Genomic DNA, 20,893 nt, shown 5'->3' with positions numbered 1-20,893 from the left:
AAATATTCTTCAAAAAATAAGAACAAACAACCCACAGCTAGGGGTGGTCATTTTTAAAAATGTCACTGTATAAATTATACAAACCACAGTTATTAACATGTCCTTACAAACAGCATCTCTTATCACGCTGCTCACGTGACTTCCATCAATAGAATTTTGGGGAAAATCCACCATATCCACAAAATTCATTATCTTCTATTTGTCAATACAAACTTTGAACTCAAGAGGTACTTTAAGATGGACTTTACAACAAAACATGTACCACAAACAAACTGACACCAGCTGCTCAGTCTGTGTAGTGGGATTCATTCGCGTTACTGACTCCAGATATATTCGGCTACTTGATACTGTGTGTATGTGCAGGAGTTCAGAGGCTCTGATCTTCATGCCTTGGCACCAAAGGTGAGCAGTTCAACAAAGGAGCTAAAAAGCTTCTCCAGCCAGCCCTGGTTGGCCATGCACTGTTGCACCACCTCCTCCTGACCAGGGTCCTCAGCTGCCTGCTCGATATTATCTGTCTGAACAGAAAACAAATGACATCACAATAATCAGAACATTACTATAACATACCTGAGGGGATCTGTGGAGAGAGGTTCTATGACATAACATAGGCATAACAACAATTTACAAAGGAAAATGGGTTTGACGACTATGATGAAATAAAGTTTTCTTTTTGGAGTCATAGACTGAGGTGCAAAAAGTTTATATGTTCAAAGTACTTTATTGAATGTAATAGTCTTTTCTGGATGTGTTTCTACCAGCTGTATGTCTACGGTTGTTTCTTTATGTTCACATTGTAATGTACTGTTTTCCTCTACATATAGTGTTTTGCGGTTTTCTTTATCAGACCTGTGGTGTCCCCTCACAGAACAGCTTGGATATATAGTCAGATTAAATCACACTCATCTGAACTGTGTACTGAAGTGGTTCCACAGAATTTAATTCCGGGTACCTGAGTTAAGAGGACTGAATACACATCACACTTTTTAGAGTATTATGCACTACTTTGTGTTGGCCTATCACATTAAAATTGAATAAATTTTAATTTATTCAATTTGTAACATTTTAAAATGTTACCTTTGTAACATTTTAATATGTTACCTTTGTATTTTATTCAATTTTAAAACTGGAAGAGTTCAGGAGAGTTAAATTCACTAGTTTTTGTTCAGTAAATCTTTCTAGATCAGAAACCATCAGAACAAAACACTTCACATTTTCTTGTCTCTAAATAAATGAAGAGTCAAATGTTTTAAATTGCTGTTTACTGCATCCTAATGTCTGCTTTACTGTGCTGTAATCTATGACTAGCACATGGACATGCTGGGGTTTATAAACATGAGATGGAGTTTCCAATGGTTCAATCAATCAATCAATCAAATTTTATTTGTATAGCACATTTCAGCAGCAAGGCATTTGAAAGTGCTTCATATAATTAAAATAAAAACAGCATGTGACATTGAAAAAACAGTGAGAAAGACATTTTGAAAAAGATTAAAAAAGATAAAAACGTTAAAACCTGCACCCCTTTTAGGACTTCAGTTAAATATCATTTAACTGTTGTTTAACTGGGGCTCTAACCCTCTGGGACTTTAGTCAAAAACACTGTTTGACAAGGACTCCAACCTCTAGGTTTTTATATATTTGAATATTTTTATTGGTTTTCAACAAAGTAGATTACTAACCCAAACATTCAAATCCACACATCCGTTACAGAACATAAAAAAAAAAAAGGGAAGGTTGACTTAGTTAGTTTCATGCTGGATTGACTGATTGGCTGGAAGTCCCTCAATGTGACACAAGAATGGCCGCCATACTTTGTAAAATTTGTCCGTAGAACCCTGCACAGCATATCTCAGTTGTTCAACTTTGAGATTTGAAAGCAAGTCCTTAATCCATTGTTTATAGGAGGGCGGTGCCTCTTTTTTCCATGATAGAAGTATGAGTCGACGAGCAACCAATGTGGAAAAGGCTACAGCTGAAGCTTGTCAGGTGGACACACAACATGTCCGAGGAACAACCCCAAATATTGCAGAAAGAGGATTCGGCGGAATATTAATATTCCACGATTTCGACAGGGTCTTAAAGATAGCTCTCCAGAAAGTCTGCAGTTTTTGGCATTCCCAAAACATATGACCAAGAGTGCCTTTCTCGCTTTTACATCTTGGGCACGCTTCATCCAATCCTGGAAACAACTTTGCGAGTTTACTATTTGACAAATGAAGTCTATGAACCACCTTAAATTGTATTAAACCATGTCTGATACATATTGATGAATCATGAATAAGCCTTGTTGCCTGCTGCCACTCTAACTCAGTTATTCTCAATCTCATCTCCAGCTGCCACTGTTCTTTAATTTTGTCTAATGAGGGTGCAGCCGCTGTATGAATTAATGTGTATACCTTCGATGTGGCCCCTCTCTTCTTGGGGTCCACCTCCAGGCACCCATCAATCCAACTGGAGGCTGGAGGCTGGAGTCTGGAGCGTCTGTGAGAAGTGTTTTTTAACAAAACTTCGCAACTGCAGATACCTAAAAAAGTTAGAAGAAGGTAGGCCAAATGATTTCTGCAGCTGTTGAAAGGACATAAGACGCCCATCTTTGAACAGGTCTCCTACAGTCCTTATCCCTTTATTTGCCCAGGCATGGAAAGCGGAGTCAATTAGAGAAGGTGGGAACAAGGCATTCATTGATATAGGAGCTGCTAGGAGACCTTGTTTTTGTTTGAAATGGATCCTAAGCTGTTCCCAGATCCTAATTACCCCCAAAATAACTGGGTTAATTGTAATTAGTCGTTTATCTAGTGGCAGAGGCGAGCAAACAACTGATGCCAACGAACCAGATTTACAAGAGTTTTGTTCCATCAGTAACCAAATGGGCACCGCCTCATTTTCTGCTGGCTTAAACCAGAAACAAAGTTTAGAGACATTAGCAGCCCAATAAAAGTGCATATAATTCGGCATGGCCAGTCCCCCCTCCTCCCGTCGCCTCTCTAAAAACTCTTTTCTGATACGAGGAATCTTTTTATTCCAAATGTACATTGAGGTTATCTTGTCTAGCTTTTTAAAAAATGATTTAGGAATAAATATTGGAATTGCCTGAAAAAGGAATAACAATTTAGGCATTATAACCATTTTAACTGAATTTATCCTTCCTGCCAGAGACAGAGGGAGAGATGACCAGTGGTCCATATCCTGCTTAAACTGATTGAAGGCAGTAATAAAGTTATGCTTGAATAGATCTTTATAATTTCTGGTTATGTTCACTCCTAAATACGTAAATTTGTCAGAACTCACTTTAAGCGGAAGAGAGTTTTGGGGCATCTTGTTCGCTTTATCATTGACAGGAAAAATAAGGCATTTTGATCTATTAATCAAGTATCCCGATATCCTCCCAAATTCCTCAATGCACTTTATAACTTTAGGCATTGATTTGCATGGGTCAGCCAGAAAGAGAAGGAGGTCATCAGCATATAATGAAACAGTGTGGATTTGTCCTGCTCTACTTATTCCCATCACCCCTGGATCATTCCTGAGTGCAACAGCTAGAGGTTCTATAGCTACGTTAAATAGCAGGGGGGATAAGGGGCATCCCTGTCTCGTCCCACGAGAAAGAGGAAAATAACCTGACACGATATTATTTGTCTGAACTACAGCCAGTGGAGATCTATAAAGTTCTATCCATGAATGAAAACACGGCCCAAACCCAAAATGTTCAAGAGCCTTCACCAAGTAGTTATGCTCAATTCTATCAAAAGCTTTGTGAGCATCTAATGACATGATGACCTCTGGCACAATATCTCTGCCTGGTAAATACATTATATTGAACAAACGACGTAGATTACTATAAAGTTGTCTGCCCTTCATGAACCCAGTTTGGTCCTGATGAATAATCTTGTCTAGCACTTTCTCCAATCTGTCCGCCAGAGTCCTAGTGAGTATTTTATAGTCACAACAGAGTAGGCTTATAGGACGGTAAGATTCGCATATGAGTGGATCTTTATCTTTTTTGAGCAGTACGGATGTATCAGCCTGTGTCATTGTAGGTGGAAGAGCCTTCTTTCTAAATGCTTCCGTATAGACGTTACATAGGTGGGGCAAAAGCTTGGCAGAGAAGCATCTGTAAAACTCGATCGGGAAGCCATCAGGGCCTGGAAACTTTCCCGTTCTCATTTTCTGAATTGCCTGGTCAATTTCTACCAGTTGTATGTCCCCTTCAATAGTAGCCCTGTCTGACTCTTGCAACGTAGGCAACCTCAAATGCTTGAAAAAGTTATGTATCATGTTTGGATCTGAACTGACTGAAGAGTATAGTTCTTTATAAAATGACACAAACTGCATATTGATCTTCTTTTGGTCCGTGGTTATCTCCCCTCCCTCCTCTTTGAGAGCTGGAATGGATCTTGCTGCAGTCTTTTGTTTTAGCTGATGACTTAACATCCTACCTGCTCTTTCATCGTGTTCAAAGTGTTGTTGATTCAGGTTTAGCTGCATCTCTATCGCTTTTTCATTCATAAGGAGATCAAATTCTGCTTGAAGGAGCGCTCTCTCTTCCCAGCGGATGTCTGAAGCTGCGGATGCTTGACACTGGTCAATAATTTTAAGCCTGTCACTAATTTCAGACATGCGTTGGAACTTATTTTTTCTGTCGTTTGCGCTGTAAGGTATAATTTGCCCTCTAATGTATGCCTTAAATGTTTCCCACAGTGTTCCATAGCTAATGTCCGGAGAGCTGTTGGTCTCAAAAAATATATCTATGTGAGTGTTAATGTAATCCACAAATTTTTGTTCTGTCAATAGTCTGGCATTAAACCTCCAGATTTTTCGAGGTGTTATGTGGCCAGTAAAATGCATTTTCATTATAACAGGGCTGTGGTCTGAAATGACTATGGCTTCATAATCAACTGAAGCCACCATATGCATGAGTTTCTGGTCCAATAAGAAGTAGTCGATTCTTGAATAGGATTTGTGTGGGGGGGAAAAAAATGAAAACTTTTTCAAGGTTGGATTTTTGACTATCCAAGGATCAGCTACGTCGTACGTCTGCATGAATAAGTTGATGCAATGAGCTGCTTTGTTGCTCAATTGGCCAGTCCTCTGTATGGGATTTGATCGATCAATAGAAGAGTCCAGAACACAATTAAAATCCCCGTCTATGATTACATTGTGCGAGTCCAAACATGGGAGAAGCGAAAACAAGTTTTTGAAGAATTGCATATCATCCCAATTTGGAGCATAAATATTAGAAAGAACAACGGGAATATTGAATAGATTACCTTGTACAATAATGAAGCGACCATCCCTATCTCTGATGACGGAAGTTTCCTCAAAAGAAACATCCCTGTGCATAAGGATGGCTACCCCACGGCCTCTAGCGTTAAAGTTAGAGTGATATACCTGGGTGAAACCTCCTCTCTTAAGCCTGTTATGTTCTTTGTTTAAGAGATGCGTTTTGTTTCTTTTAATTATATTATTGAGACCCCTCACATTCCAGCTAACCCATGCTGTTCCTGGTTCAAACCTATTGCAAACACTCATATCTCTTTTAATTAATAGAGTTGTAAAGCCATCTTGTATGTTTGTCAAATCTCAGTTCAGCGTCCCATGCAACAAAAGCAGTCAACCATGTAAAACAGAGTAAATACACACACAATGGATGTGTGGAATTAAACAAACCAAAGAACACAGTCAAAATCCTCAAACTCCATAACTCTTGGAACACAAAAACTGACGTATTCATGACCCCTCTCACGCAGATCCAAATTAAAACATTAAATCTCAAGAACAGGAAGGGGGGGAAGGGAGCTCCGTGTGAGCTTCCCACAGAGTCCCAGTATTTACAGTTTCTACACCCATAAGTGTATCCTCTTACCATGACAGCCTGGACCTGACTGGATCCCCATTGATTGAAAGAAAGAACAAAACCCTTCAACTGTGTAGCGGTCATGCTCGTCCGGCCAGGGCGGTACTCATTTCCCCGGAGAGAGCTTTGTGGATATGAACTCTTTTGCTTTTAAAGGGTCTTTGAAGCGATGCTCTTCACCCTCCGGGGTGGTGATCCTGAGCGTAGCCGGAAAAAGAAGGCCATACCGGACACGCTCAAGACCCCGCAGGAGAGACCTGACCTCGTTAAAAGCTGCATGTTGTTTACTGACAGCCATAGTATAATCGGGGAGAACCAAAATCTTGTCGCCGTCCTTGGTGGTAAGTTGTTTACCCCCTGTTGCTTTCCTCAAAATAGCCTCCTTCTCGTTGAAGCAGTGGCATTTGATCACGATGGCTCGTGGAGGCGCATCTCCGCCGACTGGTTTACTGCGCAGAGTGCGGTGTGCCTGGTCCAGGAGTGGAGTCGAAGCAAGCTGTAATGTCTCCTTCAGAAGTTCAGCCACAAAGCCAGACATAAGCTTCCCCTCTTCACGCCCCTCTTTTACACCCACAATACGCAGATTGCAACGACGGGACCTGGCCTCCAGGTCCTCGCAGCGAATTTTCAGGGTTGCTAGCTCTTGTTTCATGGCCGATATGTCTACCTCCATAGCATGGATCGAATCTGAGTGGGTCGCAGTAGCAGTCTCAAGTTCCACAACGCGGCCCATGGTGTCATCTATTTTGGATTCTATCTTTCCCAGTGCACATTGTAATTCTTGAAGTTTATCTGTGTGTACCTTTGCTGTAGTTGTTAGCGTGGCCATCAGTTCACCGTGCAGTCCACCAATAGCAGTTAGCACTTCATCATGGCTGCTAGCATTAGCTTCTTGGGGTTCGACTTGGGGGTTACGCTGTTTGGGCATTTTGCTGGTGTATGCCTACCTTTTTGCTCCCTTAAGTAGTAATGTTCTTAGTCTAATGCAAGACCAGCGCTGAAATTGAGTTATTTTGTGCTAAAATTGAGGGTCCAGTCGGAGCTCAGTTCAACGTGTCCTCACATGGCTCTGCTCAAACCGGAAGTCCCCAACCTCTAGGTTTTTAGTTGAAAGCCGTCAACTGGGACTCTAAACCCCGTAGGATTTTAGTTAAACGTCATTTAACAAGGATTCTCACACCCCTAGATATAGGTTCGTTGAACTGGGACATTTTCCCGGGGGGCATTACATAGACAGTGTGAAAGAGAAATAAAAAGAAGTTAATAACTAGATGAAAACTAAAGATAAGAACATTAACCCTAATTTAGCCATAAGCAACTCTAAACAGGTGGGTTTTAAGTTGAGATTTAAAGGCACCCAGTGTTTCAGCTGTTTTACAGTTTTCTGGAAGTTTGTTCCAAATCTGTGGTGCATAGAAACTGAATGCTGCTTCTCCTCATTTGGTTCTGGTTCTGGGGATGCAGAGCAGACCAGAACCAGAAGATCTGAGGGGTCTAGACGGTTGGTACAGCAATAACAGATCTTTAAGGTATTGTGGTGCTAAACCGTTCAGTGATTTATAAACTAACAACAGTATTTTAAAAAAAATTCTTTGAGCTACAGGGAGCCAGTGTAGGGACTTTAAAACTGGTGTTATGTGCTCTATCTTCCTGGTGTTAGTGAGAACACCAGCAGCAGCGTTCTGGATCAGCTGCAGTTGTTTGATTGATTTATTAGTCAGACCTGAGAAGACGCTGTTACAGTAATCAATTCGGCTAAAGATAAACGCATTAGTTCTCTAATCCTGGAGATGTTCTTCAGGTGATATAAGGCCGACTTTGTGACTGTCTTAATGGACCTTACCAAGCCCCGCCCAGAAATGCCCCTCGACAGTCCCACATGGCTGCATGTCTCACAAACAAAGCCTCGCAAAGCTTAGTTTCTATGTGTAAACATGGCGTCTTTCGTTTCAACTGACTCTCTACAAAGTATTTCTGAGTCGATTAGTGTAGCATTTCTGCCGGATTTTCAAAAAATATCAGCCACGACAATGGACAGGGGAACAAACAAGTTCATGTCATCTTTTTTGGACAACATCAAGGTGTTTGAGCCACGGGATGCCTCCAACATTGTGCGCGTCGCAGCTAAATGCTACCGGTCGATGAGGAAAACAGCAGATCCTCACACCCTCAGTATAAATATAGCTGTGGATAAGATCACTGATGCCTATTGTTCTTGCAAGGCTGGGTAAGTCGGACATTCATGGTTTTGAAGGTTACTTTTGGAATCAGTGATTTCTGTTATTGGCAAATGTTTGAGTGTGCCTAGGCCTGTTACTCGGTACTCAGTGCTAGCCGATTACAGTTTCGTAAAAAGCCTTTTCAGGTAAAATAAAATCTTTAATGTATGTCAGATACAGTACACATTGCATATTGATCTGTTCAGCTAACTGTGTAAGACTGTGTAACAGACAGGCTTCAAGGTGTAGAAGTTGTATCGGTACTGCCATTATGCTGTACTTGGCTAAAAGGTTTTCATAATGAATGTGTTTATTATTGACTTTTTTTTCAGACTTGGGGGACATTGTTCACACAGTATAGGCCTCCCTAAGACCTTACAATATTTCAAGCTTCAAAATTCAAAAGGGATCGGGAGGTGCTGGTGCCTATCTCTAGCTAACGTTCCGGGCGAGAGGCGGGATCACCCTGGACAGGTCGCCAGTCTGGCAGGGCCACTCAAAATATCCCCATTCTCTAAACACAAAGAAAGCAAAGTAATAATACTTCCGTATTCCGTATCAGATTTGGGAAATGTGTGAATTTTATTTCCACAAATACGATCAGGATACCTGACATCACCTGTACAGATTCCCCACTGACAGTGGAGAACCATTCTTATTTGAGTTCTGTCGCAAAAACTTTGATTGTGTAGATTGTGGTCTGCTAGTCCACAATCTACATTAGCATGTGTATACTACTTTAGCTTTTGTTTGTGAGATGGTCAAGCACGTGGTAGTTGCGCAGTGACGTCAAATGGGCATTAACCAATGAAACGCAGACCCTGTGGTAAGGTCCATGTGGCTCTGAAGGTTCAGGTCAGAGTCCATCACTACTCCCAGGTTTCGGGCTGATCGCTGGTTTTCAGTTGTAATAACTGAAGCTGTGCATTGACTCTAGTTCGCTCCTCTTTAGGTCCAAAGATAATAACTTCAGTTTTGTTTCTGTTCAGCTGGAGAAAGTTTTGGCACATCCACACATTTATCTGTTCTAAGCATCTGTTCAGTGATTGGATGGGTTCGGAGTCACCTGGTGACATCGTGATGTAGAGCTGTATATCATCCACGTAGTTAGGGTAGCTGATCTTATTTCCTGTTATAACCTGAGCCAGTGGGAGCATATAAATATTGAAAAGAAGTCCTAGGATTGAACCTTGAGGTACCCCACATGTGACCTTTGACCTCTCTGATGAGAAGTTTCCAATTGAAACAAAGAAATCCCTGTTCTTTATGTAAGATTCAAACCAGTTGAGCACTGGACCGGAGAGTCCGACCCAACTCTCCAGTCGATTCAGTAAAATATCATGGTCAACAGTGTCGAAAGCTGCACTGAGGTCAAACAGAACCAGCACTGTGGTTCTCCCACAGTCTGTATTTATATGGATATCATTGAACACTTTTACAAGGGCCGTCTCCGTGCTGTGGTGAGCGCAAAAACCAGACTGGAAGGAGTCAAAGCAATTCATTATTGTTAGGAAGCTATTTAATTGTTTAAAAACTGCTTTTTCAATAACTTTGCGGATGAATGGGAGGTTGGCGATCGGCCTGTAATTCTGCAGTAGTGATTTGTCCAGATTGTTCTTTTTTATCAGTGGTTTGATAACTGGTGTTTTCAAAGCCTGGGGGAAAACACCTGAAGAGAGCGATGAGTTACTATTTGGATCAGATCATTAGCAACGACAGGCAGGACTTTCTTGGTTGACTAAGTCTACTCAAAAATCTCACTCATCGTTTTGGTAAAGGAACAAGGCTTTGAAGCACAAGTCCCTCATCTGTCACAAAAAGTTAAATTTTAGGTTTAAGGTCCAATTTGTAGTGGCTCATACTTTTTGCTCAGCAAAGTGAAATTCAACAACCAACCAAGCATATTGGTGAAAATACTGCTGATATTTATTAAGTGCAAAAAAAGTAATGAATTTGACAAATGTTCAGAAGCAGAGGAGTGAATCCGAACAAAGCAAACTGCCAGTTTTAGATTCTACAACATTCAAGTAGAAGACACAGAACAGCCACAGGATAATAATCACCAAACTGAATATAGATGCATGCATGAAGTCTTCCTTACCTCTTTCTTGCAGTGCAGGAAGGTGTGATACTTGTAGTGGTGGAGAGAATGATACAGACTGTATAATCGACAAGTTTCAGTAGAAAGCTTTATATCCTGAGGAAGGTTGAAAGAGAACAGCTTAAGCACAGGTGTCTTCTTTACCAGTTCCAGAACATTTCAGCTAAACAGGAAAAATATCACATTTTCCTGAACTCTTCCAGTTATAAGATGAATGATCTGTTTTTGATCCAGCAATCCACAGAAAGACTTTAAAAGTGCTTGGTTTATAGAGTCATTGTAAAAAGTAATTTCCAACTTCTTTATTTAAAAGAACCTATGAACTTTACTAGAGTTTAAATCAATATGATGTCCAAGCCATTGTTTTAATAGCTGTCTTCAGGTCATCTGCATTTTAGGTTCTGGTGTATGGTCATCTTTTTGACAACATGCCATAGATTTTCTATATGACTCTGGTCAGGCCTTCTGGTACCTTGTAGTGGCGAAGAGAATGGCAATGTGAGCTGACACCATTACAGTTTGTGGGCAAAAGGAAGCGGGTATATGGACATCGACTGTGGACTTCAGAAAGTCCAGTGGACCAGAACCAGCAGAAGACATAGAACCTCAATCATCAGTGACTGTGGAAACTTCACACAGTTCAATCAGTGTCTTTTCCATGGCTGTGTAGCTTACTGACACAGACTGACAAACTGTGTAGTGACTCAGGAAAACTTTGCAGGTGTTTAGAGTTAGTTAGCTGATTGGTGTGAGACACCATGAAGTTACATTATTTAACTTTTTCATAACAATTACATTTTCTGAGACAGGGAATCCGGAGTGTTTATCCTTTGTAAGCCAAATTCATCAAAATTACAAAAAAGGGCTATTTCACTGTATGTGTGATGATTCTATATGAAATTTACTGTCTGAAATGAGGGACAAAACAAGTTGAAATTCATGATATTCTAATTATTCTTGCTCAGGAAACTGAAAATGGTTGGACTCTCTGCTCAGTTGCTCAAAAACTTCTATATGTCATAAGGTGGGGTGGATGGTGGTGAGGAGATGACGCAGGACCCAGGTTAAGGTGATGATGACGAGTTTAATGAAGGCTCAAAACAGTCCAACAGGCAGCACGGCAGAGAGACAGGTACACAGCCAAATACCGGTAGCAACTGATACAAGACTGAACTAGGAGCTAAGCTAACCGGGACTTCACAGTTCAACCGGAGAGCTCAGACGACTACTGACATAAGACAATAGACATTTGTAAGACACAGTTAGACAAGGACCCGACAAGACACAAAGACAACAGGTGAACTTAAATACACACGGGGTAATCAAGGGAACGAGAAACACCTGGGAACAATCAACGGGGAAGACGCAGACACAGAGACTCACAGGAAAACAGGACTGAACACAGAAAATCTCAAAAATAAACGCACAGAAACACGGAACATGACAGTACCCCCTCCTCAAGGGGCGGCTACCAGACACCCAACAGAAAAGTCCAAAAACCAAAAACAACCCAACAGGGTGGGCGGAGGGGCGATGGCAGGAGGGCTAGAGTCCAGAAAACAAAACCTAAATCCAAACAGGAAACTAAAACACGGAAAAACAGTCCGGGGGCCGACCACAGCACAGGAGGTGGTGCTCCCGTGGCAGATCCGGTGGGTGGCGACGCAGGAAGCGGAGCTTGGGCAGCGGCGGGCGGTGACGCAGGAGGCGACGTCCTGCAGGCAGGTCCGGCAGGTGTCGCCGGCACAGGAAGCGGAGACGTGGAGGCGGGCGCGGCGGTCTCGGTCGCCGTCGCCGGAAGCACAGACGTGGAGGTGGGTGCGGCGGTCGCCGTCGCCTTAGCAGGAGGCCCTCGGGCCCGTGGGGCCAGCTGGAGGCCCTTGAAGGCCGGCAGAGGGGCTGGCCGGCAGGAGGCTCGGACAGAGCACGTTCTGGAGGCGGGAGATCGGGGGACTGCGCACCGGCAGCGGACTCGGGGAAACTCTGGGGGCTGCTCACATGCAGCGAACTTGGGAAACTCTGGGGGCTGTGTGACAAAGTGGTTCAGTTTATGTTCACCACTTGTCCCTTATATTTTATCATTCACTTATTTTTATAGTTGGTTATAATAATTAATGTAAACATTGCAATTTTGCTTTACTTACTATCTCGGGTTTGTTTGTGTTAGCATTATGTTGCAGGATCTATCTATGTTTAGGTTGGTTATTATTTCTGGATTGTGGGTTGAATTTGTTTCAAGGTGTATTTATTTTTTTCTTTGAACTCACCATCATTTGTCCTTGTAGATCTGCAGGAGTGTGGGAGGGGCCGACCCAGTACTTCCTGATTAAGTGGCTGGATGATGTCAGTGATTACCTTATTGGGTTCTACCAATTAGAGGGTTTTTCTTTTGTGTATTGCTTTGTTTGTTTTTCTTTAAAAAATAATCTTTTGAGTTATTTTGGATTATGTAACTTATTTTGCAGATAATTTCATTATGTAGGAGTTTGTAAATTGATTTGTAGTTTTGGTGTTTATTTAGATTTTGTTTGTTTGACCTGTTCCTTGGTGGCTGTGTCCAATCAAGCACAGGTGTGGTGCCAAGTTTGTATAAAAACAGTGAGTTTTTGAATGCTGGGAGAGAAGTCTGAGAAATGACTGAATAAAAAAATATCACTGAAAGAAACTGGAGCAGTGGCTGGTCCTGATTTTCTGCTCACCTCTGATCCTTGAGCCTAACCTACTTTACAAATGGTGGCAGCGGTGGTTCCAGGCCGATAGGTGTCAGAAATGCAGAGATCAGCCAAATCAAAAAGACATCAGGGGCCAATAGAGGGTTCCACAGAGGAGGCCCAAGACAATGAAAACCTACCAGAAGCTTCCGGTGAGCAGCGACCTGAGGCACAAAGTCTTTCTGAACTTTTAGTCTTATTGAAAAGCCTGATGCAGCAGCATGCTGACCAGGAAGCCAAATGGGAGCACGACAGACAAATCCAAGATGGTCGGTGGAGGAAAATGCAACACCAGTTCAGTCAACTTCAGCAGGAGGTCCAAATGGAACGTCAAGAGCAGCAGATACAGCTGGAGGGTGCTGTAGCTGATCCTGGGACACTTCCCGGTCCTGCGGTGAGACCAAAGGTGCCACAATCGGTGCAACAGAGACGAAGCCCTCCCAGCACATCTGAGGAACCACAAGCATCCAGTCTGAGAACAACCAGTTGGAAAGGTCCAAAGATGCAGCCCTATGGTGAGGATGAAGATATTGAACATTATTTGACAACATTTGAAAGAATTGCAACCGGATGTCAGTGGCCAAGGGAATGGGCAGAATGGGCCCTGCATCTGGCACCTCTTCTCAGCGGTAAAGCAAGAGCTGCTTATGTAGCTATGGACACTGATGACACAATGGACTATGATAAAGTAAAAACTGCTGTACTGGAGAAGTTTGAAATAAGTGCTGAGACTTACAGATCCAGGTTCCGGTCCACATCGTTGAGGGATGACGAGACACCCAAGGAACTACGAACACGCCTGAAAGATCTGTATGAAAAGTGGATGGTTCCAAAGAAGAGGACAAGAGAGCAAATCGGAGATGTCGTGGTGCTGGAGCAGTTCCTGAGAGTTCTCAGCCCGGATCTTCGAACCTGGGTGAAGGAGCGCAACCCCTCCACTTCAAAAGAAGCTGCAGAGATGGTGGAGGCTTTCCTTGCGGCTCGCCGCCCACACAAAGGGTTCAGGACTTTGAAGCAGAGTTCAGGCCCCTTAATGGTGGGTAAGTCGGGGAATGGACATAGACATAATTATCCCAAAGACAGTTCCCCGATCAGCGGCAATAATCATGTCAGGGAATTTAAACAAAGAGGTCCTTTGGTTTGTCACTCTTGTGGCCAAACTGGTCATTTTAAGGCTGATTGCCCGGGTCTACAAGTCAGTAAAACTTGCATGTGTTTTTCACCAGAGTGTTTTGATTTACTGGGGGAAAAGCCTGAGTCTGCTGTACCCTCTAGGGGTCAGGAGCACACGATTTGTGTTTTCATTGAGGGAAAGCCATGTGTCGCCTTATTAGATTCAGGCAGTAGCCGCACCCTCATTAGGCAAGATTGTCTTCCCAGAGACACCACATTTTCTGGTAAAGTTAAAGTCTGGTGTGTTCATGGGGATGAAGTTGATTACCCCATGGCCAATGTTGTCCTTCAAGTTCATGACCAGGAACATTTACTTACTGTAGGAGTGATGGATAAACTTCCCTACCAGGTTGTATTGGGTCGGGATATGCCACTCCTCAGGGACATGTTGGCAAAGACAGAGAAAGAACTAGATACTTCAAGTGAGGGTCTGCTAGCCGTCACTAGGTCTACCTCTAGAAAGTCTCAGTCAGTGCCTGGTTTGAGTGAGTTACCTTTTGCTAACACTGAAATTCCTGGTGAGGAAGGTCTAAGACGTCAATGTCCAAGAAAAAGCAGAATGCAGAGGAGACATGAGAGGGTAAAGGGGACAGAAGTTGCTGAGTTACTTTCTGAACCTGACATTGATGAGCTACTGGTGATTCCGAGCAATATTGTCCAATTACAAAGGCAGGATCCCTCTTTATCATCTCTTTTTTCTAAGTGTGTACCAGAATCAACACAGATTACAGAGGGAGTTCGGGAAGTTTTCATTATAAAGAATGAATGCCTGTATCGTCGTAGCAAAGTGGGTGACCAGTTAGTAGTTCCCACAAGTTTAAGGCCAATAGTTTTACAGTTGGCCCATTCAGCTCCTTGGGCGGGTCATTTGGGATATATGAAAACTTTCTCCAGAATGTCAAGCCGGTTTTTTTGGCCGCAACAGTTTGCAGATACTGTACAATACTGCAAATGTCCACAGTGTCAGTTAACAGCTCAGAGTAAGAAAGGTGACAGAGCCCCACTTATTCCTATCCCAGTAATAGACACCCCCTTCTCTCGTATTGCTATGGACATTGTTGGTCCGCTGGAGAGGAGTAGCTTAGGACATAGATACATTCTAGTGGTGTGCGACTATGCAACTAGGTACCCTGAAGCTTTCCCATTGAGACAAGTTAAAGCTCGCCAAATAGCCAATTGTCTGGTTCAGCTGTTTTCAAGGGTGGGAATTCCCAGAGAAATCCTTACAGATCAAGGGTCAAACTTCACTTCAAACTTACTGAAAGAGGTTTATAAACGTCTGGGAATTAGCGAGGTCAAAACTAGTCCTTACCATCCTCAAACTGATGGACTTGTTGAAAGGTTTAATAAAACCCTGAAGTCAATGTTGAAAAAGTTTGTAAAAGACTCTGGGAAAGACTGGGATCAGTGGTTACCATTTCTGCTTTTTGCTTATAGAGAAGTACCTCAAGCATCTACTGGGTTTTCTCCATTTCAACTTTTGTATGGTCATACTGTCAGGGGTCCACTAGATGTCCTCAAAGAGGCCTGGGAGGGGACCAGACCTGAAAAACAGTGTACATCACTCTCGTATGTGTTGAAAATGAGGGATAAACTTGAACAGTTTCAGGAACTGGCTTATAATAACCTAGTAGAAGCCCAACAGCGTCAAAAGAAGAACTATGATAAAACAGCTCGCAGGAGAACCTTTACAGAAGGACAGAAAGTGTTGTTACTTTTACCAACTACTGAGAGCAGCCTCTTAGCCAAGTGGCAGGGGCCTTTTCTCATTAACAAGAAAGTAGGTCCTGTCACTTACGAACTCAACATGCCAGATCGGCGTAAAAAACAAGTTTTTCATGTCAACATGTTAAAGGAATGGACTGAACGGCCAGTTCCATCAATGCAGTTGTGGGCTCGAGCTGTAATCGACGAAGAAGAGCTTCAAGAGCAATTCCTTCCACCTAAAGCTGGCGAACAGCTTCTGCCAGATGTAAGCCATCTGTCGGCAGAACAGCAAGGAGAACTGCTGACTATTCTGCCAAAAGAACTTTTCAGCACAAAGCCAGGTTTCACCCATCTCATTCAGCATGACATACAACTGCACAATCCAGATCAACCACCCATCAGAGATACAACCTCCAGAGTTCCAGCAAAGCTGATACCAGCTCTGAAACAGGAGGTGGAAGAAATGCTGTCTATGGGGATCATAGAGCCTTCCAGAGGTGAGTGGTGCAGCCCTGTGGTGCTTGTTCCCAAGAAAAATGATTCAAGACAAAGATTTTGTATTGATTTCTCAAAACTTAATGCTGTCTCTGTCTTTGATGCGTATCCAATGCCAAGAGCTGATGAACTTATTGAGCGCTTGGGGAATGCTAACTACCTGATAACACTTGACCTCTGTAAAGGTTATTGGCAAGTTCCACTAACAGAATCCTCAAGGGATTTAACCACTTTCAGGGTTCCTAGTGGACTTTATCGTTTCAGAACTATGCCTTTTGGACTTCACGGAGCTCCAGCTACATTCCAGAGGATGATGGACTTGGTTTTAAAAGGAGCTGATGGCTATGCAGCAGCATACATCGATGACATTGTGGTGTTCAGTGAGACATGGAAAGACCATGTGAAACATCTGACGGATGTCCTACAAAGAATCAAAGCAGCTGGATTAGTCATCAACCCTGGAAAGTGTCACATTGCTAAGACTGAGGTTGAATACTTGGGGTATGTCATCGGGGGTGGGGTTATCCGGCCTCAGGTGAGTAAGGTTGATAGCCTTGCTGCATGTTTTCCTCCTACAACTAAGAAAAAGTTGAGATCTTTTCTAGGTTTAGCTGGCTGGTACCGTCGGTTCATCCCCAATTTCTCCACCAGATCAGCCATTCTTAGTGACTTGACACGTAAATCTTGTCCTAACAAGATTAAATGGACTCCAGAGAGTGAGGCTGCCTTTGTAGATCTAAAAAACGGTTTGTGTAATGAACCTTTGTTGCAGTGTCCAGACTTTACACATCCATTTACTGTGCAGACTGATGCTTCAGGGGTGGGGCTAAGAGCTGTGTTGCTGCAAGGTGATGGAGGCGACCAAAGACCAGTGCAGTACATAAGTCGAAAGCTTTTCCCCAGAGAAATTAGATACTCAACAATAGAAAAAGAAGCTTTGGCAATAAAATGGGCTCTTGACACTTTAAAATATTATCTACTGGGTGGTGAATTTGTGCTTGAGACTGACCATCGAGCTTTACAATGGATGAACAAAATGAGAGAGACCAATGCAAGAATCACCAGATGGTACCTGTCGTTGCAACCTTATCGTTTTAAGATTCAGTATAAAGCTGGAAAGAAGAATGTTGTGGCAGATTACCATTCCCATTAATGACTTAAAGGGGGGGGGATGTGACAAAGTGGTTCAGTTTATGTTCACCAATTGTCCCTTATATTTTATCATTCACTTATTTTTATAGTTGGTTATAATAATTAATGTAAACATTGCAATTTTGCTTTACTTACTATCTCGGGTTTGTTTGTGTTAGCATTATGTTGCAGGATCTATCTATGTTTAGGTTGGTTATTATTTCTGGATTGTGGGTTGAATTTGTTTCAAGGTGTATTTATTTTTTTCTTTGAACTCACCATCATTTGTCCTTGTAGATCTGCAGGAGTGTGGGAGGGGCCGACCCAGTACTTCCTGATTAAGTGGCTGGATGATGTCAGTGATTACATTATTGGGTTCTACCAATTAGAGGGTTTTTCTTTTGTGTATTGCTTTGTTTGTTTTTCTTTAAAAAATAATCTTTTGAGTTATTTTGGATTATGTAACTTATTTTGCAGATAATTTCATTATGTAGGAGTTTGTAAATTGATTTGTAGTTTTGGTGTTTATTTAGATTTTGTTTGTTTGACCTGTTCCTTGGTGGCTGTGTCCAATCAAGCACAGGTGTGGTGCCAAGTTTGTATAAAAACAGTGAGTTTTTGAATGCTGGGAGAGAAGTCTGAGAAATGACTGAATAAAAAAATATCACTGAAAGAAACTGGAGCAGTGGTTGGTCCTGATTTTCTGCTCACCTCTGATCCTTGAGCCTAACCTACTTTACAGGCTGCTCACATGCAGCGAACTCGGGAAACTCTGGGGGCTGCTCACATGCAGCGAACTCGGGAAACTCTGGAACTGGTGGAGGTGTCGGGCAGATAGTGGCGGCTGGAGCGGATGCTGGGACTGGCGGAGGTCTGACAGATGTGGTGAATACTTTCTTCGCAAGGAATTCTTCGTGTAGTTCTTGCACTAATTCCAGCATAAACGGATCGGAGTGAAACAGGTTGAATAGATAACTGAAGTCCTCCTCGTACTCTAGGTTGTAAATGCCCGGAGACTTTAGGAATGGGTATGGAGCTGTGGGGGTTGTTACTGGGTCCATGACGTTCCTCACCTCGGCCTGGTCGGGTCCTTCTGTCATAAGGTGGGGTGGATGGTGGTGAGGAGATGACGCAGGACCCAGGTTAAGGTGATGATGACGAGTTTAATGAAGGCTCAAAACAGTCCAACAGGCAGCACGGCAGAGAGACAGGCACACAGCCAAATACCGGTAGCAACTGATACAAGACTGAACTAGGAGCTAAGCTAACCGGGACTTCACAGTTCAACCGGCGAGCTCAGACGACTACTGACATAAGACAATAGACATTCGTAAGACACAGTTAGACAATGACCCGACAAGAGACAAAGACAACAGGTGAACTTAAATACACACGGGGTAATCAAGGGAACGAGAAACACCTGGGAACAATCAACGGGGAAGACGCAGAGACAGAGACTCACAGGAAAACAGGACTGAACACAGAAAATCTCAAAAATAAATGCACAGAAACACGGAACATGACACTATAGAGCAATAATTGTAAGCATCCTCTACCTCAGACTATGTGGTACGGCAGCTGCACAGTCCAGGACAAAAAGCACATGGCCCAGGTGGTGAAAACTGCCCAATGGATTATGGGGAATCCGTTCCCAAACCTGGACTTAATATATCCTGGCAGACTGCAAGGGAAGGCCAGTTGCATTGCTGCTGATCCCACCCACCCAGAACACAAACTGTTTGTACCGCTGCCATCTGGGAAATGGTACAGGTACAGAAAAATAACCACGTGGCGAAAGAACAGCTTTTTCCCAAAAGCTGTGAAATCTATCTGTCCACCTTCCATTTCCTTTGCAGACACACTCACCCCCATTTGCTGCACCATAAGGACTGATTAAGACTTTGTCTATATATCACCACTCCAGTGTCATTATGTTCTAGACTAGCGGTTCTCAACGTGGGCGGTACCGCCCCCCAGGGGGCGTTCAGAGGACGGCAGGGGGCGCTGGCAGACATTTTTACAAAAGGGGGGCGCTGGGATGCCTTTCGGGGGCGTTTGGTCGAAGGTAAACTTTACATCTTAAATGGACAACAATACCAGTTTAGACTTTGAGCAACTTGGTAAAACTGCATTGTGTAACATTAAATCATGCTTGGCTGCAACTGTATCGATGGCAGCTCTTCTTCTATTCAGTGTTTGTTAGCTTCTGTTAGCTTCTTGGCGCAGCTCCATTCTCCTGCTACTGGTAGCTGAAATCACGATACCCTCACTTTGTATCCCTCTGAAAAATGAACCCATTTAAATAAAGAAATCCCTCCATGGGTGAAACCCCGATAGAGAGCGTTCATTTTATAGCGTTAACATCGGTGCTGTAAGTGGTCCGGTATGAAACTGGGGTGATAGAACAACACAGCACTTTTAAATTTCAATAATTAGAATGCAGAAATTGTTTCCGTTGTTTAAAAGGTATACGTCAGTCTACCTTTCTATCGTCAGTAACGACGCGCACATTGGGCAAAACTATGGAAGCCCATTTCCGCCATGAAAAAAAAAAAGACGAACAGGAAGTCATAATTTCGACTTTCAAAGTCATAATTTCGACTTTCAAAGTCATAATTTCGAGATTCAAAGTCATAATTATGAGATTCAAAGTCATAATTTCGACTTTCAAAGTCATAATTTCGACTTTCAAAGTCATAATTTCGACTTTCAAAGTCATAATTTCGAGATTCAAAGTCATAATTATGAGATTCAAAGTCATAATTTCGACTTTCAAAGTCAAAATTATGAGATTCAAAGTCATAATTTCGACTTTCAAAGTCATAATTTCGACTTTCAAAGTCATAATTTCGAGATTCAAAGTCATAATTATGAGATTCAAAGTCATAATTTCGACTTTCAAAGTCATAATTATGAGATTCAAAGTCATAATTTCGACTTTCAAAGTCATAATTATGAGATTCAAAGTCATAATTTCGACTTTCAAAGTCATAATTATGAGATTCAAAGTCATAATTTCGACTTTCAAAGTCATAATTTCGAGATTCAAAGTCATAATTATGAGATTCAAAGTCATAATTATGAGATTCAAAGTCATAATTTCGACTTTCAAAGTCATAATTATGAGGTACCGGAGCAGTTGGAGACAAGCCTCCTTAGAATAACAGCGTGCTCCAGCTCCCAGTTAAATATGATCCTAAATCCAAGGTCCAACCTTTGCTACTGCGTTAAGAGTCAGTAAAAGGTAGGTTCGCCTTTTTTGATTTTGTTTAGATTCCTTCGTTTTGAATGCTTTTTGATCGTGTGGTGTTAATTACATCGGTCGTTGTTTTAGCAACATGAGCTAGCTGCAGGTTAACCGTCAAAGCGTGCTAACCTTGTTATAGCATATTTAACAGTTTTTTTTAAAGTAGTCCGTTAATTAGATCGTTTTTATTTCAGAGTGCGATAAGAAGTTTGTACTCCAAAAATTTAATAAGTTAATATGTATAATTATTTT

At 42.3% G+C, this 20,893-nt stretch overlaps 2 protein-coding genes across 3 annotated transcripts in view; one reads left to right on the top strand and one right to left on the bottom strand.

Moving 5' to 3' along the window:
* Positions 1-258: 258 nt before the first annotated feature.
* LOC106907694 (proline-rich protein 12-like) overlaps positions 259-20,893 on the bottom strand; it is a 110,356-nt gene continuing 89,721 nt past the window's right edge. For both annotated transcript variants that reach the window (XM_088007999.1, XM_088008000.1), the window contains exons 15-16: positions 10,178-10,273; positions 259-518 (exon numbers count right to left, since the gene is read on the bottom strand). In XM_088007999.1, coding sequence (XP_087864125.1) covers positions 384-518; positions 10,178-10,273 — 231 coding nt within the window. In that variant the 3' untranslated portion in view covers positions 259-383. The remainder of the gene's footprint in view (positions 519-10,177; positions 10,274-20,893) is intronic.
* On the top strand, positions 13,211-16,577 carry LOC148157825 (uncharacterized). Its single transcript, XM_088007950.1, has 3 exons — positions 13,211-13,928; positions 16,155-16,265; positions 16,501-16,577. Exons 1-3 carry the CDS (start codon positions 13,211-13,213, stop codon positions 16,575-16,577), a joined length of 906 nt encoding a protein of 301 aa, XP_087864076.1.

This window comes from Poecilia mexicana, unplaced genomic scaffold (genome assembly GCF_051168715.1).
Source record: "Poecilia mexicana isolate PSO_F unplaced genomic scaffold, ASM5116871v1 scaffold_8, whole genome shotgun sequence".
NCBI classification, from domain to species: domain Eukaryota; kingdom Metazoa; phylum Chordata; class Actinopteri; order Cyprinodontiformes; family Poeciliidae; genus Poecilia; species Poecilia mexicana.
This window is presented reverse-complemented; position numbering and strand designations above follow the sequence as displayed.

What these genes read in the sequence shown, in the direction of transcription:
- LOC148157825 (XM_088007950.1), top strand. Translation starts at nt 13,211, where the DNA reads ATGGAACGTCAAGAGCAGCAGATACAGCTGGAGGGTGCTGTAGCTGAT. An exon ending in TTCAGGCCCCTTAATGGTGG is followed by an intron (nt 13,929 to 16,154) that starts GTAAGTCGGGGA and finishes TGCACAATCCAG; the next exon opens with ATCAACCACCCATCAGAGAT. An exon ending in GATCATAGAGCCTTCCAGAG is followed by an intron (nt 16,266 to 16,500) that starts GTGAGTGGTGCA and finishes AACCACTTTCAG; the next exon opens with GGTTCCTAGTGGACTTTATC.